Source organism: Chaetodon trifascialis, chromosome 14 (genome assembly GCF_039877785.1).
Source record: "Chaetodon trifascialis isolate fChaTrf1 chromosome 14, fChaTrf1.hap1, whole genome shotgun sequence".
NCBI classification, from domain to species: Eukaryota; Metazoa; Chordata; class Actinopteri; order Chaetodontiformes; family Chaetodontidae; genus Chaetodon; species Chaetodon trifascialis.
This window is the reverse complement of record NC_092069.1, coordinates 17,381,837-17,409,157: the sequence shown is the minus strand read 5'-3', so window position 1 is coordinate 17,409,157 and position 27,321 is coordinate 17,381,837. Positions and strand designations below refer to the sequence as shown.

At 43.0% G+C, this 27,321-nt stretch overlaps 1 protein-coding gene and 1 non-coding gene across 2 annotated transcripts in view; both read left to right on the top strand.

Annotated features, from left to right (window-relative positions):
- Nucleotides 1–3,532: 3,532 nt before the first annotated feature.
- The window catches only part of pacrg (PARK2 co-regulated), a 125,681-nt gene continuing 101,892 nt past the window's right edge, over nt 3,533–27,321 (top strand). Inside the window, exons 1-2 of the mRNA XM_070979802.1 lie at nt 3,533–3,733; nt 24,066–24,200. Of these exons, the coding sequence (XP_070835903.1) occupies nt 3,665–3,733; nt 24,066–24,200 (204 nt within the window). The 5' untranslated portion in view covers nt 3,533–3,664. The remainder of the gene's footprint in view (nt 3,734–24,065; nt 24,201–27,321) is intronic.
- Nucleotides 15,041–15,122, top strand: trnas-gcu (transfer RNA serine (anticodon GCU)). The gene has a single exon. It is a non-coding gene; the product is annotated as a tRNA-Ser (tRNA).

The following is a 27,321-nucleotide window of genomic DNA, read 5'->3' as shown; positions in this document are numbered from 1 at the left end:
ACTCTGTGGGGACTAGTGTGCCCACCCACAACCACTCATCAAAGGTTGAATATGTACAGGAGTTCAGTTCAGCCAAAGAGTGATGTTCCTTTGTCGCACTAATATATCTAATATATTCTAATATGTTAGATTGCGATCCACTGTGCTCCGCTGTTCAATTTCCCAAATGCATCGTTATAGTGAACCACGTGTTCGTCTGATTGACAACTTTGGTTGTGAAGCGCTGTCTGTGTTTGAATCTCCGATACATCAAATTGGCTATTAATTAAAAAGACAGGTCAGAGTTATTGCTGAATTGATTTTTTTTTCATTCCTCTTTCAGCACTCAGTCCATACCATGTGTGTTTGACTTAAAGTTTTATTGAGCCGGAGACTGAGCATCTCTACACGGCACGCACGCCATGGCCTACGCAAGTGGCCTCATCCGTTGTGAGCTTTTATACTTGTACTTTGGTGTGTCTGCGATGCTCTGCAATTACACCACCAAAACACTAGTCAGTGCCTAATAAACACTCATATTTACTGAAGTTACTACAATGAGAAGAAGAAAAAAAAAAAGGAGCAGCCGGAAATGTGTAGGAGGAAATGCAATTCACATTTGTAGCCATCTGCATCACCTTGATGTAGTTACATTTCTGTGGAGGCGCATGTCAAGCTACACCATACTTACGCTGCAGCCTCAATGCAGAAGTACAGTTTTGGTCAGGTGTCACTAAATGTACACAGTAACTTTTTCTACATTCAAATAACAGTTTAATAGGCTGTAACACCTGTGACATGCATTCATACTCATAACAAATCACTACAACATCCCATTAATATTCCTTCTGGGAGGACTGGATCACGTCTTGGACTTGCAATAAATTGTCTAGAACAGCAGTATTGGGCTTTAATATATCTCTTCTATAGTGTCCCTGTAGGACATTAAATATATATCATGACATAACTTTTCTGATCTGAAAAGCATAAAACATTTGACATTGTAGGCGACCACACACACAATGATCCTGATTCACTTTTGCAATGAATGTGATTAATCACAGTCACATACCTTGTACAGTACACTTTGTGTGACTTTCACAACCTGATGAACTGTTAAACCCAACAAGCCCCTGGCCACTCTCCCTACAGCCTAATGGCCTAGTCTAATGGCTGTTTGTCTTGTTTCATGGTAATTGGGTGGCAACTGACTCTGCAGCAAAGTCTCTGCTATCCTTTTCCTGCAGAGATTCCTCTGCTGGTCCCCTCTGGGTCCTCTGCTTTGTAGATACCGGTTTCGGCTCTAATGATATCATAATTGCTGTTTTCCCTGACAGTGGACAATGGTTGCCAAGCCTGAAGGTGGCCTAGCAAATGAGCTGGAGATCAAACAGGGGACACCATGATGATGAAGAAACAGTGTAGATGCAGGAAAAAATAACATAAATTAATCAAAGCATGGTGTATGGTGGTCCCTTTTCAATGCTATTACTCATATTTTTTTCCTTGATTTTTTTCCCTACCTGCCCAACCACCTGGTTATCCACAATACATCATTAGTGGAGGAAAATGCAAATGAATCTTCACTGTGTAAGTCGATGTGGACACTATGTGTGTCCCTGAAGCGGCTGAGATATTAACCTGACCCATGCGATGACCGGCCCCAATAGCCTGACAGAGCTACAGATATACACACACATGTTCAGACACGAACACACAACACTCAAGAGACTGGCTAAACTAACAATGTATTTTGTATTTCATTTCTGCAATGTCTATTTCTACAATTCACAAAGACCAGCTTCCATCCTCACCACACACTCACAGGAGTGAGATAGCACAGTGCTGTTTGAACAATCATTTCTCAGTCCAGCTGAATTCATGCTGACGCTCCAGTTTGCTCAGTTTGCTTTCTGAAAACTCCCCTCTTCCTCTTTTTAATCCTCTGAGGGGAAGCAGAGAGAGGGAGAGAGAGAAAGAGAGAGAGACCAGCATTGAATGCTGACAGGGACATAACTTGCCTTCCCTGCATACCTTGTTTACAGTCTCCCTCCCTGCTGCTATACCCTCCTCTCTCAATGGAGCCATAAAAAACAAATAGGGGCTTTTAGAGAAATTGCCTGTGCACTGAAGATTAATAACAGTTGCACCAGTTCACCCAAGAAAGTCTCCAGAGGCAAAAACGATATTGGAAGATTAAAAGTGCCACATCTCTAAATTGGAATGATTCAGAGCTCGGGCTGCTCTCTAACCAGCTTATTGAGAGTCAAGGCTTTAGTCTTCCTGCCAGACAAAGAGCATCATTAAGTATTTACTTCTGGATGAGGATTGGCTGCATGAGTATAATGATAGGCAGAGGATATGATCGATCCTCTATGTCTAAGACCAAAGTGTTGTGGCCCTGGGGCTGTCGCGAAAGAACACAAGAAGATAGGTCACCCAGTGTGAAGTTAGGTTGTTTTTGCACTATTTGTAGCCTATTAGGTGAACTAACCTGATGACAGTAAGCACCAGTTTACCATTGGTGTCCAACATAAGAAAGGGTAAGGTGCAGTGCAAATCTTTTGGCATGTTATGGGACCTTCATTGTAGCTGCACACGTTTGCAAACAAAGAAACTATAGGTCCATTGCCCTCCTGTTACCTCATGATAATTAAGAAGATTAGGTAGAAGGCAGTAGAGAAGGAAGTCTTTTTTTTACTGCAGGACATGGTGTGGTTAGCACAGCTGCTTCACAGTGAGATGGTTCCAGGTTTAATTCCCAGCTGGGGTAGAGTACTTCTGTCCTGAAATCAACCTGTTACTTAAGAAAATGTGCAGAACAATTGTCAGTGAGCTGTGCTAATCAAAAGTTAAAGTATGCAGAATGGCACCTTTAAGAATGTGAGTCATTATGTGTCATTATAGATTATTATGTTATTCTGTTCTTACAGTATGACTAACAAATACATGTAAGAATACTTTAGTGTTGTATTTCATCAATGTGGATCTACTTTGAGATACTGGGAAGATTAGTAGCACAATACTGCATCTCATATCATATCATATCATATCATATCATATCATATCATACAGGCATATATATCCATCCATCCATTTTCTATGCCGCTTATCCCTTTCGGGGTCTACTACTACTACCTGCTGCGCCACCGTGCAGCCAGGCACACACACACACACACACACACACACACACACACACACACACACACACACACATATATATATATATATATATATATATTTTTTTTTTTTTAATGACAAAAGTAACTATAGGTTTCAAATAAATATTGCGGAGTAAAAAGTAAAATATTTATATATATTCAATATTCAAACGAGAAATCACTCATGATCTGACCTATGACTTCTTTTAAATGGGATCAAAAGAAAAGAAACGTTTTTACTGCTTCCTGTGAACACTCAGGCATCCTCTACTGACAAACCACGACACTTCGCTCTATTTTCAGCAGTGCCCAGGGATTTCTATGGTAACAAAGGAACACTGGTCTCCGCAGCAACCAAACTAAAGCGTCTTTGGCGTTGCATAGCAACCACTAAATTAAACAACGGCCGTCACGTTTTGAGGTCCACACCAATAGCCTGTTAATTAAGTTAGGTAGCAACATTGCTCTGCGTTTTGGGTTCGGATTCACTCACCTCACTACTTAACAAGGCAACACCTGTGGATATGTTGAGGAGCAGGACAGAGCTGAAAACACAAGGCTTCACCGTGAAGGCCACCATGAAGAACTCTGTGGTGAGTGAAGTTATTCGACATGTTGACGTTAACGTGGCTAACGTTAGCTTTTAGCAGCGTGTGAGCATTGCATTGGACTGCCTCTCCTGAAACATTGCACTGACTATATAGACTATTTTCTGCATGTGTTATTGGGGAAGTTGTGACGAAATTCTCTCTGATATTTGGGATAAAAAGTGCGCATTTAGCTTGTCACAGCCAGCCATTTCTGTAAATAAGCTCAAGCTGACTATCTCTACTAAGTCTTGGCTTGATACACTAACAGTGGTTTTGAGTGACTGAAACATCTCAGATAGGAGTCGCATGCTAGTATATTAGGGACAGAGACAGACTGAACTGTGCTTTGTGTGGTAGGGTATATGAACACTGACAGCCTGGACTCCCACATGCTGCCATCAGTGTGGCATCACTATCTAGGTTAAGTTACAATTGATGGAAAAGGATGGCGGGAGATGGCAGCCTCTTACTTGCCGCTTTAAATTATCCTCTTACTCTTTCTTCCCCTCTATCATTTCTCTATTGTTATTCAGCAGAACCTATCATCTTTCTGCTCTTTGTGCAGAGAAAAATCTCAACACCCTGAATAGACCACAGAGATGGGGTAGCAGTGGAAAAAGAAAAAATCTGAATGCATGAACATAGTCTATCCAGCCATCATTTTGCTGCTCCTGTGTGTGTGTGTGTGTGTGTGTGTGTGTGTGTGTGTGTGTGTGTGTGTGTGTGTGTAACTCTTTTGGTCAGACAAGCTTGGATATGTTTCACACAAATTATGGGGGTTTGAGAACTCCAAAATTATCCAATAACTTTTATGGGCTCAAATGACACTTTTAGAAACCATTCCAAAGCTATAATGCACTGATTAGGCACCATGAAATTCAGAAGCCATATGCTAAGAAAAATGCAAATGTCTTTTTTTTTATAACATCTTGGAGATATCACATGAGAAGGGAACGTTTTATAGACTAACATTCCTGTGGGGTAGTTGGAGTTGGATGCAGCACATAATTCTTACAAGCTCAGAGTTGTCTATTTGTTTTCCTAAGAACCGAAGCTTTTATGTGTTCTAAAGAAACTATTGTGCACTTATTTTTGTGCCGGTGCCCCTCGGGTTACTCCAAGCCAAACAAACAGAAGCTTCCTGGTCCATGGTTTCCTTGCAGAGCTATCCCCATTGTGGACATCAAGTGTAGTTAAACTGTTTTGGCGGACTTGACTAATTTCATGTCTTCGGGTCTTCCTCTCTTTCCATTTACTGCAAATGAAGATGGATCAGGAAAGTGTAATAGGTTTGTATAGCAGAGGACATTAGTCTTTATTGATGACCTGTATTGATTGGTCAGTAAATCTCGCTTTTGTCTGGGAAAAAAATGGATTATTATTAGAAATCTGGTCTAGTTGTATGTGGGGTAGGTCTTCTGTTGCATGAATCTGTAAATTTATTAGGTCAAGATGCATTACAAAGTGTAGTGCATAGTTTAGTGTACTTGCAGAATTGTGAAACAGAGGAAATTCATCTGACTAGTGGTTTTAAATATGATCCATCCATCCATCGTCTATACCCGACCATCCCTTTTCGGAGTTGCAGGGGAGCTGAAGCCTATCCCAGCTGTCAACGGACGAGAGGCGGGGTACACCTTGAACCGGTCGCCAGTCGATCTCAGGGCAACATATACAAACAGAGAAACCATTCACGCTTACAGTCACACCTAAGGACAATTTCAGAGTCACCAATTAACCCAGTGAGCATGTTTTTGGTCTGTGGGAGGAAGCCGGAGTGCCTGGAGAGAACCTACAAATGCACGGGAAGAACATGCAAACTTCACACAGAAAGGCCCTGCCCGACCCGGGGATCAAACCGGCGACCTTCTTGCTGTGAGGCACGTGCAGGCGGTTTTAAATATGATCTTGTAGAAAAGTAGGATGATGTATGAAACTGACTTTCCCCCACAGCTGATGATGTTTGCCGACAAAGGCCACTGTAAGATGTATGTGTAGCCTCCTGCTGTGCTCTGGCAGATGTGGTAGGCCATAGGAGCAGCTATGGTGACAGACTGTAAGCTGTTGAAGAAAACAAGCCTCCCAGCAGCACATTTACACAGACATCCTTTCTTTGGCGCGCATAAGCCAGAGCTTATCGGTGCTTTCGTGAGGGTACGTAAATAAAATGTGCCGTCACACTTTTTTAACATTGAAATCTGTGTTGATTATAGTCATTCTGCTGTTGGTTTTGTGCTACACAAGTTCGACTCACTTCAGCTGAAGTTGTTCGTCAGAAAGACTACCTTTCTTCAGTTTGTGTGAGGAGCAGCTTAATATAAGGAACGCACTCTGAGATACCTCACTTACCGTATTACTTCCTCTGGCTTTTAATTCTCACTTGGCACTTTTACACAGCCGAGGCTGGTGAGCAACAAAGCATGTCACAGACAGTCACATTGCTGAAATTGACAGATTGAGGCGCTCTTTTACTCTCACTTGCCTGGTCTCTCAGGCAATTATCTTCAACCTATTTTTTTTAGAGACAACACCATGCTCTTCATGAGAATCTCTTTCTTTAAGGATGAAAATGCAAACTGGTGGCTATCAATTTAAAAAATCTTGATTTATTAGTATACTTCCTACATGCAAACTTGGCAACATATCATTGTCTTTGTTTTTTGGCAGGGATAGAGCAAACCCTTCGTCTTCGAGACTACCTTATCTTGTGATTCCTGAGTTTTGTTTTGATGCTGTTCATGTCAACAGTTTTGACTTGGTTCATGGTGAAAGGAGGCGGCTGCATCACAAGTTGAGGCATCCGTGGTCAGCAATAATTTAATGACTAAATTTAAGGAGAGTGTCAGTTCAATATTTCACTGCCAGGGATCCCGCGGTTCTCACTTCCATATCTTTTCTACTTCTAAAACCTTGGCTGTCCAGTCGTGGGACTTTGATGCAAACAGTTTAACGAGGTCTTCCTCTCTAAGCCACAGCAATTGCCTTATTATGTTCACACTTCACTTAAAAGGCCTTTGTGATAAATAGAAGTGGAAGAGCTGCACGGTTCTGATGACAACAGTAAATACTTGGACATGAAACTGCAGCTGTCTTTTTTCCATGGCAGGGACTGTCTTGAGATGCAAAAGAGGCAGCCAGAGCTATCATTGACTTCCTTCTCCTTTTTTTGAAGGTCATAAACAAATCTCCTGTGAAGAGCCTTCACTAGGAAGGCTCCTGCAAAGCCCTTTAATATTCGCCATCTCCCCAGAGGATCTGATACGTCTGATACACGAATGGTACTACGCTACCGCACCACTGGCTAAATCCTCAGCAAAAACCATTACATTTTTCAGAGGCTTGCTTGTGTCTGTTGCCTTCTGTTTTTTTCCCCCTGTGGTCACTGACATATCGCTCCAGAGAGGGCAGCTTTGCGGAGAGCTGTGATTTGTAGGTAACGACAAGGCCATTTCAAACCTTGAAAGGGTGTGGGGACTTGAAGCATAGGCTTATTATGCTTTAAAGTATTTGCGGTCATAGAAATTGAATCAATAGCACAGCCCCCTGAAACTCTCCCCGTTTTTTTCTATTGATTCATCCCCAAGCATTTAAAGAGGGGAAAAAAAAGACGCACTTTACATTCGGGTGGGAGGTCGTCACCTTGTGTTTCAGGCAGAGAAAGGAACAAAGCTGTTATTTTCTCTGTTGGGGGCTTATTCCAGCTTGGTGACAAAAAATAACAGGGGTGTGGAGAGAGAGCACAAACACCTGCATAGTGTTGTGGCAGGAACGGACATGAATGCACATACCGTTCATGTCAACATTGCACTTTACACAGATTGGTTTTTTCATGTTATTTGATGTGAATGAATGATATAGATAAAATAGTTTTTTATGGTATAATCTTATGGAAATCTTTGTTTTTGGCAATCCCAGCAAATTAAATACCTGACAAATTAATGTAATTTTATTTTCAATTAAGACTTTGGCTTTTAACAATTAACAAAAACAAGATAATCGAAATAAAGTTATTATTGTTTTACATCTAGTTTCACAGTGATATGCTTGTTTGGTCGCATATTGTTACTCCAGTTACCCCTTTCCTTTATAGCGGCGTGCTTCCGCCCTGCCAAAACTCACTCTCAGCCAGGCTGTGGCATGTTTGCTTCAGTTCAGTGGGGTCAAGTGAACCAGCGTTTGTGGAAATGCCAGCCACCGCGTGTGTTGTTTCAGTGCTGATCCTTGGAGCGGCCAAAAAGGACGAGTGGCATTTCAGCAATTCTTTGTGCCATTCTATGTACAAAATAAAAATACATAATAATGCACATAACATAATAAAAAGGTATATTTTTATTCACGCATATATTTATAGTATTTTATATTACTTTGTTATTAGATATTACTATTATTATAAGACATTTATTTTTTTATTTGTTTTTCAGTTGATGCGTTCAATAAATGCATTTTCAATGTCAGTCAATAATCATGTTCTCATACTGTAATAATCGTGATCTCTGTATTAACCAGAACAATTATTATGACTTTTGCCATAATCGAGCAGCCCTACTTTATACTTCTTCAAATCTTCAAAATCCAATATTGCCTTAAAGCAGTTCTGTTTTTGGATTGCAACATTGCCCACAATGGATGTTTTCTCACAGAGGAGATTCTGACTTGTCACAGCAGGAGAAGCACGTTCAGTAGCAATTAAGTGTCTCAGTGAGACACGCCATTAAGCCACCTTGCACAATATTAGATCCCTGACAGGGCACCTAAATGAAATGCAAGTCATCATTAGTGTCTTTTAATTACACGTGTGAAAAAGCCTTATGGCATTGCAAAATCTCACAGTTATTTCACGGTACACAGTATGTTGTCATATTTCCCAACCTAATTATGCAGTGTTCTTCACTTATTTCTACTCATAATCAGACATAATTGTCATTTCTTTTCAGTTCATTTGTTCAGGCTGACATCATGTTCATTAGTGAGACGTATTCGTCTCGCAGTTGACTCAAAAAAATATGATGATTGGAAGAGTTTCTATTCCTAAGTCAACTTAAAACAACTTGTAGAGCTGTATTGATCTCATTCACACTTGTCACGCTGCAGTTTTTGATAATTATTATTATTATTTTTTGTCTGTGTGTGTTGTTCTGTGGTGCTAAACAGCTAGCTATACAGGTCTTAATTCTTAGACCCAGAAATCTCTGAGTTGTTGACTGTTTCTCCAGCCATTGATGGCACAACACAACAGTATTTGAGTCATCCAACAAATCAGAGATGTGGGTGGTGATTCAAAGGTGTGGGTCCAGGTTATCTTATTTGCTCCTTTCTGTTTACATGCCTCCCTTAAAGTAAAAACATTTGGTCAATAAGTATTGACCTGACTTGGGATCAGTCATGTACATTGGGTACAATCGATTTATAGACTCTTGAAGAAGTCGAATACGTGACCTTAGATCATCATCATGCCCCGTAATTGATTTATGTAGTCTGTAATTTGTTGGATGTTTGCCATAACACATCCTGTAATATTTCCTCCGTTTGTGTGCTGCTTCGACATTTCAGCAAAGATCACCTCTGAGGATATTTTCAAAGTCTCGAGAGTCATGAAGGCCTTTTGTTCAGGAAATGCTCCTTTATCAAAAGACATGAAAGGCAAAATGAAAGTTCTTAATGTCCCTATATTCTCCTGTGTCCTACACCACATATACAGTGCAACCCAACAGACGCGAGAACATGGACAAGATCCTCTTTAAGACAGTGTATTGCGCAGTTCACCTGAGAGGGCAAATCGATACAAACTGCACCTGATCCCAACCTCAACTTTCGAGACGAGATTCTGCAGATTGCTGAGCCGATAGACTGCTTTTGTAACAAGCACACCTCATTTACTGTTTGCTTGGTCGCTGGGATAAAAATTGAGCCGGCAAACAGCGTGCCCCAAGTCTGCTACAACCCTCCTCACAACCCGCCAGCACCTTTCCTCCAGCACCACCGTCATCCCTGGCTCACCCCGCTAACCCCGGGGGACAAATGGAGACTCCATGCTTGCAAACGTGACCTCCATATCTTACACCGTTCCTCCCCCACAGCATCATCATTATGTACCTGAGCAGATGTCTCAGCCCCTATGCTGTCTCCCTCTGTCTTTATCTTTCCTCTCTCTCTCTATCTCTGTCTTTATCTCCCGCTTTCTTTCCCTGCAGAACCTTCATTTAACCAGGCAGGTCCCTGGGTTACTTAACAGTTACTGTACATTATAGTTAAACCTAAACTAAATCAGCAATATGGCAATGAAAAATAATATCATACCAAATAATAAGATCATAGATGCACTTAAATGTTGTTTCACTGTGGTATTTTTGCCTTCAGCAGAGAGTACACAAACATGTTTTGTTAAGCTTGCGGCAAAGATGTGTTGATCTGCATATCAGCTGTGTGCCTTTAATGCTACGACCACTGAGTCATCTTAATAAATTAAGCCATCTGATCAAATTAAACAAGTGACAGTTTAGAATTGATCCTTGATTAGGGGTTTAAATGAGTCTGGAATTTCAGTGCAACCTGATTAAATGCAATCTCGCTTTAAATTGTAATATAAGCAGAGTTAAAATGCCGTCTTTAATTTAATTTGGTTTAGAATTAATACGGATTCAAAACTTTGCCTAATAGTCTGTGTGTATCATTTAAAGCTTGATTTAAAATGATTAGCTCCTGTCTAACATTCCACAGGGTGGAGAAATCATATCAAACAGATCGTGAACTCAACTAGGATAAAAACTTTGAGACAGAAATAAGCCCACTGTCAGCTGTACGGATGGCAGACAGTTGCTGACCAAGATTGAATCCTTGAGCGCTTTTATTGAGATGAATCTGTCTATTTATTATTTTCACTCGCAGTCAAAATCGCCCTTCCCCATCTCTCCAAACACATTTACCTGACACAGGAACTCATAATGTGCCCAGCGTGATACATAAATTGGCTATGAAGCCATTTGGGGTGTTTTGCGTCTGTTGTGTGTGAAGCATGCTTATGCAAGTAAAGGCACATCGAGCACGTTTCTGCCGCTGGATGCCGTGCTGTAGATCCCCTCACCTGTCTGCTAGTCTGCCTCACTTGAACTGCCTCGTGGAAGTGTTTTCTAAACCAGTGGTGCTTGTAGACACACAGACCGTCGCACACACTAAAATTGTTTTTCTGGATCCATCTTTCCTTCCCTCTGCTCTTGCACGCTCATCTTATCAGCAGCAGAAGCCTGCAGTCCATCCCGGTAAACAGCTGGGTTATTTGAGGAAGAATTGAGTCATGGTAAAACAGGTTAAATTGGCAATGGGCTCCGGAGGCCTGCTGCCGTTTCCATTACTATCGATCAACCACGGAGCCTAAAGGCCTTGAGTGGATGGTGCATTGGCTGACTTGGAAATCTTACAGTTTCCCCCCATAACTTTTGACTTTGTTGACTTTGGCCGCCTTGCTCCTTACTTTAGAAGCAGTGGAAGAAAACTCACCCGAATAGAAGCACATTTTCAACATTGTTTGAGATATTGTGATCCATGAAATGTTGTTAATTAAAAGTGAGTATTAAAGGCAAGTGAAGCCTGTCTATGAAATGCCGTTTCTTTTGGCACTTTGCTTTGATCTTTCAGAAACCAAACCATACTTAAACTACAAATGAATTTGGCAGAACTTAATCGAAGTTCTTTCCGTGCCCCGCGCTCCTCACACACCAGGTATCAACAGATAGATTAGGTTGTAATTGATGGCATGCTCTCTGAAATGCATTACTGCTGAAATGTCTGTGACCTTTTTCCGTGGTTGAGGAAAACACCATCTGGAAACTTCAGTCAGATATGGAGAAGCGCTTCCACATCATTCTATCATGACCTTATAGGAAGTGCTCAGCTGATTATGTCTATTATGTTTGCTTTCCTCAGAGTCTGGTTGACAATTACACTGGCCTCTGTGTTTGTTATGTTCTCCTTCAAGCCCTTGTAGCTTGCATCCTAATTAGGTGGCTTTTAATGGAGAATGTTTATTGCTCTTGCAGGGCCTCTATTTTCCGCTCTTGAGTTAATTAGCCCTATGTCATGTGATGCAGAGGACATCTAGACCTATGCCTCTTCTATGAGCAGTGTCCTTCTTGTATCAAAAGCAAGAACACAGGGCCACCAGCTGAATGATGTGCTTGTTTTCATTTGGTCTCAGTCGTATTGAAAGCACAGATTATTATGAGCACACGCTTTGGTGTCTCTATATTAAACATAACGTCACATCCATCCAAAAACAAACAGAGTGGTTGATGTGGGTTATTCTGTCCATTACACACCAACGTTCCTGTAAATGATTAGGAATGACCATGAAATCAGTTTGCTTTATCAGACCTCTTTTAAACCTGAACTGGCTTTCAAGCTGATCTGACCCTTTTTGTTTTTCATTGAAACTCACATCAATTTAAATTCACTTTTCATGTGTTTTTATTATGTTGTATCTTAAGAAAATGTACCTATTACAAGTGACCTATACTGCCCGTATGTTCATGCTCTGGACAAAAAGCTCAGCTAAAATTAAACCTAAACGAGGCTATACATATGTGTTTTAAACTGACAGAGCTTTAGCCATTTATTCACCCATCTTCCATGATTGCCACCAATCACACTGACTTGTCCTTGCGAGAGGAGAATAGGCCCTTCTTGGTGTTCTAATCTGCTGGTGTTAGGCATGTGTTATCCACTTTTCTACAGGGTCATATGTGGCAGCTCACATACTGCCAACATCAACATAATAGGAACCAGTTGCAGAAAAATCAATGTACCTGACAGTGTTATTCCATTCCAATAATGCCACATGGCTGCCTTTGTTTCACGACCCCCTGCTTTGAAAATCTTTTAAAATCACCATCGATGCAATAACACCGGCCTGACCTTTTGAATTTTGCTGACCAGCACAGAGACCAAAATGGGCTTCATGTCTGAAATCCCAATGCATTTGCGATGCATAGTAAATGTAACCCCGTAAAAAATGTTAGAAAATAAACATGTTGCAATACAAAAAATCTGTCAGAATACGTATTAGGGGTATACTCGCTCTGAGGAGTGAAGAAGGAGTTCAGAGCTAAAGTACAGCAGTGCCACCATTTCACACGCTGAGTTCAGTTTAAAATGCACAGCAGCCAACTTCATAGATGGTGCTCCAGGGCTGCGCTGTTCTTCACCCAGTGCAAGAAAGTAAACCTGCAAAGCCTTTGAGATTTGAAGTAGTGTGTACGTTCCCTTCAGAATTCCACTAAGGATTACTCTGCTATTTAGCTCATGTCTCGCATCCAGCTGAGTCAAAGTGCTCCCTGTTGAAGGTGCGCTGGAGGCAACGGCTCTGCTGCAGCAAGCTGGAGAAGGCAGGGAATAGGGAAAGGCTGGAAGGCAAAAGTACTCCGATACTGTCAGAAATGATCCACATCACGGCCTGGCACCCCTCCTGGCTCCAGCCACCACTGCTCATTACCCTCGCCGTACGGAAACACAGAGCAAATTCTACTAACGAGTGTTTGACCAACACGCCGTGCTGTAGCAAAGAGAGAAAGGCAACCTGTTCATGACTCATTCTCTCTGTCTCTGTCACTCTCTACCCTTCTCTCTCCCCTTTTTTTCTCTGTCTTGTTTCTCTCTCCCTCCCACTCCCTTAAGACAGAGGAGAACAAAGGGAGAAACAGAAGAAAAGCAATATAACCTCTTGGCCCTTATCTGCGGAGCACACCAGAGCATGTCTGGCCTCAGACACGGCTTTGCCTGTCCTTTGAAGGCCCTCATCTCCCTTTGATTTCAGCCAAATGGTTCAGCGCAGTGACAGATGCTCAACTTTGCATCTGTCACTCTGACACCCGTCTCTTTAGTGTTGGTGAATCTAACTGACTTTGTTTGGACTGGCTGTCTGGCTGTCTGAATAAGGTTGTGACATGGATGCTGATGTGAGTGCTAACGTAAGAGATTGTGACTAAGACCTTTTAGTGGAGACTGATAAAAGAAAACTCCCCGCCACTCTTTTAAGGTCGACTGCACTGTCTTAGCTGTATGCATTAGCATTTCAGACATTTAGTTGATGCTCTGATACTGAGTGATTTAATGAGGAGTCATAAGGGTCATCATCACATTACCTTGACAACATTCCTCTGAGATGGGCCACAAAAAGACATAAAAATTCAAGCCAAGGAGAGTCATAGAAGGCAGGCTTTTTATGAGAGGAAATTAGAGTGAGTAGAGGGGAAAGATATTGGAGAGCGAATATGATTCAGGAGGGAGTGGATGACGTAGCATGCCTCTTAAATAGATGAGTACTCATTTTATGATTGAGGATGAAGGGGGGGGTTGCTGCTTAGACTGCTCAGACTGGACTGGGGATGTCATATTTAACTCTTGCCTAAACAATAAACAGTAATGCACTCTTTTTAATCATTGTTTTAGTATGATCTGCTTTGAGATCTTTCCCATCCACTGCAAGCTATATCATCTGCGTTTGATGATGAGACTAAAGGCACAATGCCTGGCTGTTATTGTAGCAAGCCGCTGATTCACTGTTGCTTATTCAAACAGCCTTGATTTATACTTGTCGTCAGGGTTGTGGGATAGAGGAGGTGGCGCAGAAAGACTCATACTAATAGTCTAGACACCTGTTTCACTGTTGAAGCATCAGCAGTCGGCACACTGCAGAGTGAGAGGTGGAAAGTGCAGGAGTTGATTGGATAGATGAATGGATCGTAGGAGCAGGGATTGATAAAAATGAATTAGATCTGTGGGACTTTCCTGCCCTGTCAATAAAGGCTAGGCGCGGCTGGCACGAGGTGCTTTGGGCATATCTTTGCTTTAGTTCCTTTTTTATTTGTTTGCATGTGTGCGTCTTTGTGTGAGTCCCTCCCTGTAGCTCAGCTAAAAGTGTCGCTTCTCTGTGAGAGATCTGCTGCAACCACAGTGTGAGATTTGAGGCGTCTGAGAAGTTCCCTGTTTTAAAGGCATCCTTTGTCGCTCGGTTTATTCCGAAGGGTGGATCGTTCAGAGTGTTATTGTCGCAGGGGGTCTCCATGACAGACCTCTGTTCCATATATATCACTCATGGTTTCCTGTAACAACCTCTGCAGGGAGTCCCTTGCCACTCTTCGATAGAGTAAACAAATTCTAGATTAAGAAATCATTTTAGTTTACATTCAGTTAAGTAAAGCAAGTAGATAAAAGGTCCATTTGAAATTCCAAGCTATGAACTACAAACTAAATATGTGTGCTATCTTTCAACACACTTCTGTGTCAAGAAATACTGGTATGCATCATCTCATATACTAGGACGAGGTGGCCGAGTGGTTAAGGCGATGGACTGCTAATCCATTGTGCTCTGCACGCGTGGGTTCGAATCCCATCCTTGTCGGACACTTTTGGTAGCACAGTGGCACAAGTGGCAACACTGTCGCCTCACAGCTAGAAGGTCCCCGGTTCGAATCCTGCTGTGGGCGCTGGTGGCGTGTCCTCCACCATGTCTTCAGTGCCTGCTGCTGGCAGCCCACCGCTCCTGGTCTGCCGCGGAGGATCGACAGACCGAGGATGGGTCAAATGCGGAAAAAATAATTCCACGGAAGCATGGCTTGTGCAACTATGTGTGATAAATAAAGTACATTTCTTCTTCTTCTTCTTCTTCTTCTTCTTCTTCTTCTTCTTCTTCTTCTATTTTAGCATACCCATTAGCATGTTAGCATGGAATTTTGGATGGACCCAAAGTGCGTGCATGTGTGAGTGTGTGCAGCTGAGTTAGGCAGACTGTGAATCTTGGGTGTATGTTAGCAGGGATGTAGCCTTCAGTGTACTCTCCCTCTGTTTAATTTATGTAAAGGTCAAATTTCAGAGCATGCCAGGCTTTCGTCTCTGCATGGTGTCCCTGTAAGCAAACCTCCAGCATCATTTTTAACAGACGGCCTTACAGGCAGCAAGACTGATTTCCAGGAATAGAATGTCACACTGGGCGTGTGATAAGACCAGGGGCCTGGGGTTCATTTTGCAATACATACTAATCACCAAGATAATGTTCTTCACTGTTAAACAATATGCCCATATCAGAGGTGGAACCAGTATCTCTTGCCATGTGCGGTCTGCTTATCTCCCCATGCCTCCCTCCGCTCCTCAGGGATCTGTCAGTGCCGGGCTACCTGTGACACTTGTGAATGTGTGTGTTGCTGTGGGGCGGCGTGGGGAGGCTGCACACTGACCTGCTCTCTCCTCTCTCATCACTGCGGCTGTGGCTCTGTGGTGAAATCGATGGCCTCCTGCTGCTCTGGGTGTGTCCTTCTCTTGTTCCTTCCCCTGTGGCCTTGTTGCTGCCAAATCAAACCTTCCACAGTTCCCAGTGATGCTTTTTCATAGAAGTGTGTGGTCGCAAATACATTCACCTCCTTGCCTATCTCACTGCTCATCTCCTCGCCTGGTTCCAGCCGGCTTGCCCACCCCAGCATCTTCCTGTCCGTCTGTTTATTGCTATGACCGTCTCCTTACTATGTGCAAAACAAACTTGGGTTTCAACTTTTGGATGAGTCATTCAGCTAGTCGGAGCTGTGACCAGCACTCCATAACCACTCTAAAACAAAGACTGTTGCTACTGATTTAAGGAACATTAATATTCTATGAGGTGGTTATCAGTCTGCTATAAATTAAATGCCGTTATTAGGATGTTTATTGACAAGAAGCTTCTTATTTGATTCATAAAATTGGAAGGACAGTTAAATTCTTCTTTCTCAGCAGCAATAGTGGCAACTGCAGCAGGTCAGGGATGTAGTTTTCCTTCTGTGTCTCATTAATTTCATGGCCCAGCGCAGTGTTTTAATACCTTCAGGTGTCGTCACTGATTGGGGCTGTAAAGACAAAGCATCGGATCAGTGCGCGCCCCGCTCTCGTAACAGCCAGGAGGAAAGCGTGTACACCTTTCCCTTTGCTGAAAACACAGACGCCTAGCAATTCATACACAAGCTTGCAAAAATTAACACACACACACACACACACACACACACAAGTTGCACAAACTGAACAGTGGTCAGACATACCAATATGTATACTGTATGTTTCTTGTGGCTATGTGTGTGTGTGTGTATGTGTGTAGATAAGAGTATAATAAGTGGACTGGCATTGGCTTCACTCGGTGGCACGGTGGAACGGTGGTACCACTGTTGCCTCACAGCTAGAAGGTCCCGGGTTCGATTCCCACTGTGGGCAGCAGGGGCGTGTCTTCCACCATGTCTTCGGTGCCTGCTGCTCGAGGAAAAAGGGGCCTTTCTGTGTGGAGTTTGCATGTTCTCCCCGTGTTCACCTGGGGGATCCTCCATAAAAAAATGAAACCCCCCCTCTAAAAACATGCATGAAAATCACCACCTGACCAATGGTGACGACAAAGAAAACTGGGTTCCCAGGCGCCGGTCGATAGCAGCCCACCACTCCTGGTCTGCCACGGAGGAAGGACTTACCAGGATGGGTTATAGGCGCAGTAAAAATTTCGCCAATGCATGGTGTGTGTGTGTGCATGTGCATGTAGTGTGTGACAAATAAAGGGGATTGTCCCTCTGATTCATTCTCTTCAGACCCAGAAGCTCAAAGTGCCTTAAACCTGCATTCCTTCTAGTGGTCAGCAGGGGGCGAATCCAACGGCTGCAAACAGAAGTTGTATGTAAGCTTATGAGAAAATGACCGAGTTTATGGCCTCAATCACTAGTTTCAAGTCTTTGCCATGATGTTCATTTTGTAAAGAATCGTTCCATTTAGAATAAAATATGCTAATTTGTGACTGACTAATAACTGCCATAGCGTGTAGCGCATTGCAATCCCCAGCTCCACCCTCTCATCCAAATATGGGCCGTTTCTCAATATGCGTTCTTGTCTGTACGTCATCAGTCTCAGTCCAAGTACTGTTCCCATTCCCATTCAAGTCCACATCTCGCCAAGTATAGTCAAATACCCGGATGTGTTCTTGCACTTCCCATTTTATCGAGGATGCATCAGATGGTGACTTGTGTGGACTTGGTGCAGCCACGTATCCCAGAATGCATTTCGTAGCAACGATGTTGGAGGAGAGGACTCACACTGTTTTAGTAGTACAGAATGTGGTTTTAAGATTGTTTTATGTGAGAAAGTGGATGTTAAAACTTAAAATCTGTGGTCGATTCATCACGATAGCACGTAGTTTAAAATTTGCTCCGAGTTTTCGGAAATGTGTCGTCCTGCTAACGGACGAGCTGAGATGGTGATGTCATCAAGTACGCTGCCGTCCCAATTGCAGAATGACGGTCCTGCGTCCTCCCGTCCTGGAGAGACTGCACTCCCAGGTCGAACTTGCTAAGTGCGAACTGCCAAGTTCGTAAGTCCGAACTTGGCGTACTTGGTATTGAGAAACGGCTATGGTCACATCTGGCTCCAAAAAACCAAGATTGCGACGGCCATATTGTCAAACTTGAGGCCTCAAATCGGTAGTCCACAAAACAATGGGTAATCATGGTGGCTCCATCCACCATTAATTATACAGTCTATGGTATTACACTGCAGTTGGAAAACAACTGAAAAAAGAGAAATTCTCGCTCTAACAACGCATTACATCAAATTGCAAAATTTCTAACTAGTGCCCTTTTGTTCAGACGTATGTGAATCAAGCAATGTGCAAGTTTCTTCTAAGTTTAGCCCCATGGGCTCAGTGCATGTGGTTTCCTGTTCACTTAACAAGTAGTAAGAGTTGCTATATTCTGCCTATGCCATGCAGCCTGATTCACTCTGAGCCATCATCTCAGCTGTGGTTTGGTGATATGAATCAGCCAATAGGGCTCTGTAAGCACAAGGCTGCCCTGCTGCCTGGCTGATAAGTGGGCCACACAGAGAAGATGGAAAATACTCAGGGCATTCTCACTCCTTCTCTCTCCCTCATTCTGTCTTGCTCACTCTCTTTTTTTCTTGCTCACACAGAGCCTCTTTCACGCACACTCCTCCCCTCGCACTCCTACCTCAAACTCTTTATTTCACATCCTGTTAACGTCTCCCTGTGTCTATGCTGTTCTTTTAAGTGATGGGGTTAAACTAGAGGAGACAGAAAACAGTGGGGCGCTCTTCAATGCTTGAAGCTTCTTTTTGAAGTTCTTCTTTAAAGTTATCCTTCTTACGCACAGTTCAATAGTAGGTGGCTGTCACCTGTTTCATCCTTCTGTCTTTGTAGTGACATGAGGTGTGTGTAGTGTTGTCTTTGCCTAGCGGTGTCGTCATTTTTCATTACAAACATCCCTGCCCTTGTGCACACAATACAGTTGATGCAAAAGCCTCTGACACAGTGACAATTGTAAAGTACACCTCTACGGTCCTGTGAGCTCTGAACAAAAGGCTCTGTTACCTTTCATCAGTCTCTGGTTTTCTCGTCCAGTGAGAGCTCTTTACTCATTTGTTCTCATCTGACCTTGTCTCTCAGAACAGGGCTAATTTCTGCACATAATGAAACTGGCTCTCAGACTGATTGCACTTCTTGCTGTTTGGTCATGAGAAATTAATGGAGTGCTGCACAAATATTGCAGATTTATTCTTCTGAAAGGAATCGGCCTCCCACCAGTTTGCATTTTGCCCTGCAGAGGCAATGAGTAAGCAAAAATATCCTGTCGGAATGATTGTTTGACCATATAGCAGAGATTTCCCAACAGCCTAAATACCTCCATTATTTGGTTTATGTCTTGTTCATTTAAATGCAGTTTGAGAATAAAGCATGCATCTCCAGCCCTGCTTGTATCCCTGGTGGCTGGCAGGCAGGCATCGGGCCGGGCTATGGCGGAAAATGCCCTGTAAATAAAGAGAGCTAATTTTGTTGCCTGTGGCAGTGATGTGCAAGCTGACCTTATCAAGAGAGCCTCGGCCTGTCTATTCCATCCTCTGTGACTCACCTACCCTGCACCCTCCCTCAGGAAAGGCGGCCTTCTGAGCTAGATTTCAATAACCTCTCAACCGAGAACAGCAGTGAAATGCAGAGAGAGTGAGCGAATGAGCAAGCGGGTGCCTACACCTTTGCTGCCTCAGTAAGCAGGTGATGCAATGCACCTGTGTGCAGTGGCGGCGTCGTACCCTTACAAATACAATGCAACAAAATTCATTTTTGCCCTGACAGACAAGAGGCAGAAGGGTGATGGGAGACGGATAGGAATGAAAGGAGAGATTAAGGAGGGCCTCATTTGAGGAAGCGCAGCAGTGATGGCAATGCAGGGTTGACAGTGAACATCTATGTGAGGTTTTCACAGGTGTTTTGGGTGGTGGTGGCATGGAGGCAGAGAGATGGAGAGATGAGAGAGCGAACGCTCTGGAGCTGGAGGCTCAGACATGGTGATGGATCACCTACATGCTGCAGCCGCCCCGCCACGCTGAACTCACCCTCAGAATTGATGAGCCACACCTCATGTCTCCCCTTTTCCCTCTTCTTGTCATATTGTTCCTCCATCACCCTCCTCCATTCTCCATCTCTTGATGTCGTCACTCTCTGTCTCACAGTTCTTTCTCTTTCCTTTTCTTTCCAGCTTGGTCTTGTATCTATCTCTCTGTGGTTTATCTCACCCACCACCTTTGTCCCGCTTCACCCTCTCTCTTAATTTCTCTTTTTTTAAAATTCTTGTGCCTTTTGACTACCCCATCCTCTCTGCATGTCAAAATCAGGCAGGAGAGCCATGGACGTGCCTTACCAATAAGGTTAGAGGGAACATCTCTGTTTCTTGTGGTGACACCTTTATAAATGACAGGAGCATGAGGCCCTGCTGGTGCTCAATCACCTCTGCAGGGACTTACCCATGGGGAGCTCAGCATGTGTGTTGTGTGAGCGAGTGTGTGCGTGTGTGCATGAGAACATGTTTGTGTGTTATTGCCTCTGTGGGTCTTGCAGCAGCCAGGTTTACGGTGGAGCTAGTTGGAGTGGACAACAGCATTAGGGAGGAAACAGATCTGGAGGCAGAGTGAAGGCGAAGGAGAGAAATGACAGCCTGGAGCTCATCTGACCACTACTGCCTTGTTATGACTCCCTGATGTGTGCACCAGGGGCACACAAAACAGACACTTCCTCCCTTTATTGCCTTACACCACCTCTATCTCTGTTCTGTAGTCTGTCGCCTCACAGGCTCGCTTTATGGCCTCCACTGAGGGGCGGGATGTTATCTGCTTGTATTGGTCTTGTTATAGGCTCCTTTTTTCTGTCTTTTTCACCGTCTGTGTTTGTGTTGTCTGTGTTTTAGATCAGGGATGAATTTTAGATTACACAGAGGGGTATGCTGCGCCGCATGGAGCTGCTCCCATGATTTCATATAACACCATGACCACCTCTGTGACTGCTCACGCCCCAACAATGCAGTCAGGATAGAGTAGGGTAAGACAGAAACCATATAATGATTCAAATGTGTTTGGGAGACATGCAGAGCTGAAAAGTGATGTGACGTGCTGGCTGACAGTACAAGAGAATCAGCAGTGGTCAGAATTGAGTTAATAGAAATGCGTGCTCACCCATACAATACAGAACTTAGGGACGTTATTGTCCACAACATAGAAACTGTCTGCTTCTTATCTGAAATACTTTTATGCCCTGTTCATTTGGCTACAAAAGCCACAAAAGAAGGCTACAAAACAGAAGAGACAAACTCTAGTTTCTGTTAAGCTGCTCTAAGACAAACTAGGTTAGTGGCAATTACTTAGGGATTCAGGGATTCAGGGATGGTGGTTTTTCTCTCGACGTGCACAAGCTTTAGACCCAAATGTCATGAATGGCAGAACAGGAGCAGGCAGATCATTGGACTGGCATCAGGAAGCCGGCAGGTGATAATCTCCCCGCAACGCTATTCCTATTACAGTTCGACTTAAGCTGCTGCTAACAGCAGCTCACATCTATAGCGGAGGAAAAGGATTCTGTATTTGGGTTTCTGCAGTGTGTGCAGAGCCACATGAAAATATGCCATATATGCCATACATGCATGTTTGTGTACCTTTCTGGTTGTTGATGTGTGTTGGCTGCCTGTGATGATAATTGGAGAGAAAACAGGGAAATAGCTGTGAAGCTTGCAACACCTCACCCATGAACACAGGCCATGGAAGTGACTGCAGCGTCATCATTCCTGACCATAAAAGCTGCTCAGCCAGTCAATGCAGTCTGGGTTCATTCTCTCCTTGCTGCCCAGTCTGAGCTATTTTTAGCCTCCCTGTGCAGCGTGGCTCAACCGCCGTCGTAGCTACCTGGATATGAGGGCTTTGTCACTCCTGCAGGCTGGAGCAGCACTGATCTTGCAAGCTTTACAGCTTCCTTTTTCCACAGCGAGGGCTGCAAAACAACTCCTGCAGTGAAAGGGATGAACAGAGACAGATAAAGAAAAGAGAGAAGACAAACCAATAATAGTGATGTATATTTCACAAAGTCTAAATGAAACAACAAAAGGCATTTCATAGTTGTGTTAACTTCGAATGTCTCTTGATGTGACAAGACAGAAGCAGTATTTTAATGAGGCAAGCTGGCTCTTACTGTAACTATTCATGGCAGTGCTAAATTAAAACAGTTCAGGCAATTATTGACAGACTGATTAAAATCTAGTACTCCAAAAGGAAAACTCTCTTTTTCAGAAGTGCGTTGTTTACAGCCATTTTACAAAACAAAAAATTAACAATTTTTTGTTACCGAATGTTCACACACCATTGCAACTCAAATTATACTCAAAATAAAAGACATGACTTAAAAGACGGTAGCAGGCGTACATATATAATTTGTTGTGATGGATTTTTTTTTTTAGGCTATTACAGTAGGCGATACTGAAAAGTGCCTTTTCTTGTGTTTTACATGCATTGTTAGTCACAGACATTTTGTTAAGGTAGTCTCTCTCCTGCAGGTATACAAACCTGTGCCTATTAATTCAGCATAATATTATTCAGTATTCCCTGGCATGGTAAACAAATACTCCAAACAGATTCATTTGAAATGACTGCGCTGCAATCCCACGGTGCATTAGGGCTGTTTGAATGCAGCAAGCGCTTGGAGACGCTCACTTGGAGTCCCTCATAATAGTTTCTCCTCTCTTCTTGTTTCTCTTGTGCCTGGCTATGCTGGCACCAGCTACACCCTGTCACACGTGTAACTTAAACTGTGTTCCATATTACATCATTCCTTGGTGGCGGTTTTAGCTACATTTGAGGTTCTAGGCTTTTTTGTATCTATTTTGCTTTGGAATTATGCAACAAACAGGCAACACTAGCGAATGATGTAACCTAAAAAAACTAAACTACCATTGAGTAGCATCATATTAATAGACTAAAACCCTTTAAAATCTCTCAAGCTGCACAGCAGTCTGAGGCGGTCCTGCCAAAGATAACACATCCGAGTCTCACTCTCCTTTGCCTGTGGACTGCTGTGGCAAAATTCAGTTTCTCAATGGGTGGTAATCTGAGGATTAATGACAGCAACACATCTGCCAGTCATGTGGCAGCGCGACACAGATGGCAGGGGATGCACACGAGGGACACAGACAGGGAAAAGATTTGCTCCAACATTCTGTCATTCGTCCACTACAACATGCTGTTGCAAGGCTCTAATGTTTTCAATCAAATAAATCCAGATTCCTCAAGTACATGAATGGCTCCCACTTGAGCAGTCTCACCATCAGGCGTGCAGTGGAAAGTTTCGCTCACTTCCTTGATGGAGTGTGAGTGTTTCTGTGCAGATTTCTTTGAAACAATCGGTCCGTTCCATGCTGTTAAAACGTGTCATTTTTCAACACATCATGTCCTTCATCGTGTTAATAACAACATTTGTGTAAATTTAAACGCTAACATGATTTTTTTGTCCCATAGAAGACAATATTAATGCTTCTAATTTTAAAAATCTTCAGTCTCTCCTTTCTACTTCAATGTGTTTATTTACATCTGTTGTATGACTACCGCCATCAATGGCCCCCCACAACAATAGCAGCAGACACTGTGGCTGATGTGATAGGAGTCCCATTGACTTTCAATGGCACAGGAATAGCACATATCCAATATGGAGGCAGAGAAAAGATCATCCTAATAATGCCTCTGGCAGTGCCTCTGGCTACAGGGCCAACACACACACAAGTGCGCACACAGGCACACAGTATCTGTGTTTTTCCTTCCTTAGAGGAGCTGAGGAGCAGGCACATGTGTCTCCCTGAATTACTTTTAAGGAAAGGCAGGGGGAGAGATTCTATTCTTGTAGGAGAAAACACAGTCAATTCTGATTTCATAAAACAACACTCTCACTTGCTGTGTACGTCTTATTCTCTTTATTTCTCTATTTTGCTCCTTTCTTTGCATTCCCATTTTCTCCTTTGTGTCTAACCAGGTGGGAGGTCCCCCGGTTGCGGGGGCTTTTCAGGAGCGCCCTTCCAAACCAACCATCTTTCGCAAGTTCTATGAGCGCGGAGAGTTCCCGATGGCACTGAAGCATGACACCAAAGGAAACCGCATTGCATGGAAGGTAAGGGTGAGGCCCCGTGTTAGCTAATGGTCTGGTTTTCACACACTATTAATAAAAGGGCAAGGGTGCTAAATTTGCCACCGGGGAATGTTGTGGATGGAGGGTGGGTACTCTCAATACCATTAAATAACCTTTAGGAGCAAAGGCAAAGCTATAGGGGCCTAATTAAAAGCTTGCAAAGAAAAAACATCAATCAGGCCAGGATGAAAATATCTCTCAGAGAACACCCAAGAATTTTTCATTTACAGTTACACACAGATCTGAGGTAGCAGTCCTTGTACACAATCCACTGTTTGCATCCACCCTTGCTCCTTAACAGTTGTGGTGGTTGAATTTATGACGCGATAGGTGCTATGCAAACACCATTTATTGTCTTCATTATCAGCTCGGCTGAAGGTGATGATGACAGCTTCTCACACACTCACAGGTCCAATGTGGGCTGTTATCCTGTAGGAGGCAGTGTAGATTAGCTCACTTGAAGGCTCCACCTGTCTCACAGCACCAATCACAGAATCCATCAATCACAAACTCTATAAGAACTCAGGGAAGTCGCAATGAAGCACTGGGAGTAGTTGTATATGTATATGTATTTGTGTTTGTATTGTATGTATGTGAGTGTGTATTTCAACACACAAGCCTCCACAGAGCCATTAGGCTCCTGACTGGCACAGTGTGTGTGGGATGGATGCATTCTTCTAATCACCATGTTGCTTTATTTCCGTTCCCGCTACGCTGCCAGCTATTCCATAACTTCACAACCGCCGTGCAGCAACCACTCTTAATGACATTTATTCATAGTAAGCAATGATAAATGAATCAAACAAATTATACTCGTTTCCTCCCTTTTTTCTCACTTCAAAGAGAGGAGGAAGGGTGGGTGGGTGAGTGAGCTTTCTCACTAGTTAGCTGCCTGTCTTCAGGTGAAAACAGTGTACAAGCTCTCTCTATATGAATAATTTATGTAAAATGTTCAAATGAATCTTTGCGTTTGCAAAAAATAATGGATTTTTTTTTTTTGTACTCTGCCCCTGAAAAAGCACTCAGCAAATGGGATGTGGTGTATGAAATTGTTGCTGTCATATTCAATGCAGCTGTTATTCTTATTGATTCCCCCCAATACTTATACACATGCTAGTCATTTTTAAAATCCTCTGCCAAAGAAGAGTTTATAGCTCTAGCCCATTGTGATTCTTTGGGTTTGCACTTGGGCTGTGAACAAGCATCTATGGTGTTTTTTTTTTTTTTATGAAGCTGTGTCTGTTTTAGGGGAGAGATACATTTTTTCTATCCAATTAGTGTTTCCTTTCCAGTCTTTATCAGCCCTCTGTTTGTTTAAAGCAACCCAGGTGGAGATGGTGGCCACTTGCTCTGTGCATTTGTTGTGCGAGTTTATGTGTGGAAATAGTGTAACAAAGAGTGTAACCACGATCGGAGTAAGTGGAGAGGGGCTGCTGCGTGTTTGCACTGAGCTGCCCTCAGGGCACAGGTTCAAGACGGCAGCTCAGGATCAATCCCAGTCTGAGAGCTCAGCCCCCTAGCAAATAAAAAGTCTGGGGAAAGTAAGAAAAAGAGAGAGTCTTTCTGAAAGAAAAATAAATGGTGTGTTGGTTTAGTTTGTGGACTCAAGCATACAGAGTGTGTGTGCATGTGTGTGTTTGTGCTGTTTGTGTATCAGTTTGATTGTCTGCTTGGATGAATATGTGTATTCAGGTCAGGAGTTCAGCTTCCCTCCTACAATGATGCTGTCTGTACATGTTTGCCTCTGTGCAGCAGCAAACAGCCAATATGACCATGAAATAGACAAACAAGCCTGATTGAATGTCACAACTGTGCTCGGTTGCACCTGTGCCCATAGAGTACACACCCTGAGTACACTTAAACCACTGGAAGTTAATCTTTAAATCTTGGGAAGTGGCTGCTTTGATTGCTAGATGACTCTGACATGCAGCAACAAGCTTTGGTACGTTACATCAGGTTACCAAGTGTTTTGTTAGCAAACGGCCAGTTTATTTACACACAGAGCAGAAACAAAGCGATATGTGTTCTGGAGTTTTGGAATCCTCTTTATTGCTGCCTGTGAAATGTAAGGTCCACATTCACTCGCGCTTTAGTTTTAGGTGCACCTACTAACTCCTGAAACATATATCTCAGTCTGTTTGGCTCCCTAAATGCTTTCCATAAGAGCTGTCCAATAAATACAGCTCTCCACCATTTCATGCTGGGCAGGCAGCGTACAACTGGCATGTGTGAGCATTCTTGCCTATAACTTGCATATAATTGCAGCGTGTGGTGTTGATTCTCAGTGGGATCAGCAGATACCAAGTAATTCATTTCGAGTGCAACTAAAACTCTTAATACAAATGCGAGCACTTACAGTTTGTCACTCATTATATAATAACCATAAAGATCACTAACAACAGGTAGCGTTACAGTATGTATCACTATTGTCTTTGTAAAATTATCTTTTATTAATTCATTTAGCATAATCCAGGATTCCATTACAACAAAATAAGGTCACTCTTTATTGCAGGGGCTGTGCTGCCTGACAGTATTTCCTGCAGACACGAATCAGAAATGCTGCAATATGCTTCAATAGGCTTTATTATTATTTTTTTTTGCCATTTTTGCAGAGTAGTTCCAAGTGCAATCTTCTGCAGGTATGTCCAGACATCCAGCATTTATTGTGTCCAAGAGGGACAACTGATCATGTGGCTGGTGGCCATAATCTCTCCGCCTCAATGAGGAAAAGATTTCCTCTGCGGGGTTTAGGAATGGAGAGTGAGGAAAAGTGACACCATCCTGGAATGGACTGTAAACCAGTGGCGTTGTCTCATACAATGACGAAACATTCCGGATTCTGCTTCACTTCCCCCTGGGAAAATGGATGGTTGCGTTTTAGTGAGAAAACAGTTCATGAAATTTGAAAGATGTGGTCATTGAATGCATTTTGCTGCTCCACTGCTGTGCTGAGTGTGTGAAAACTTTTTAAGGAGTGAATGCGGCATAGAGGAATGTGAGTTAGCGATTGTAAAAAAAACTGCAACTAGGAGTAATTGTAATAAATGTTACTATCAAAAATATTGCATAATGTGGTTTTGATATAGTACATGATTAATTGTGG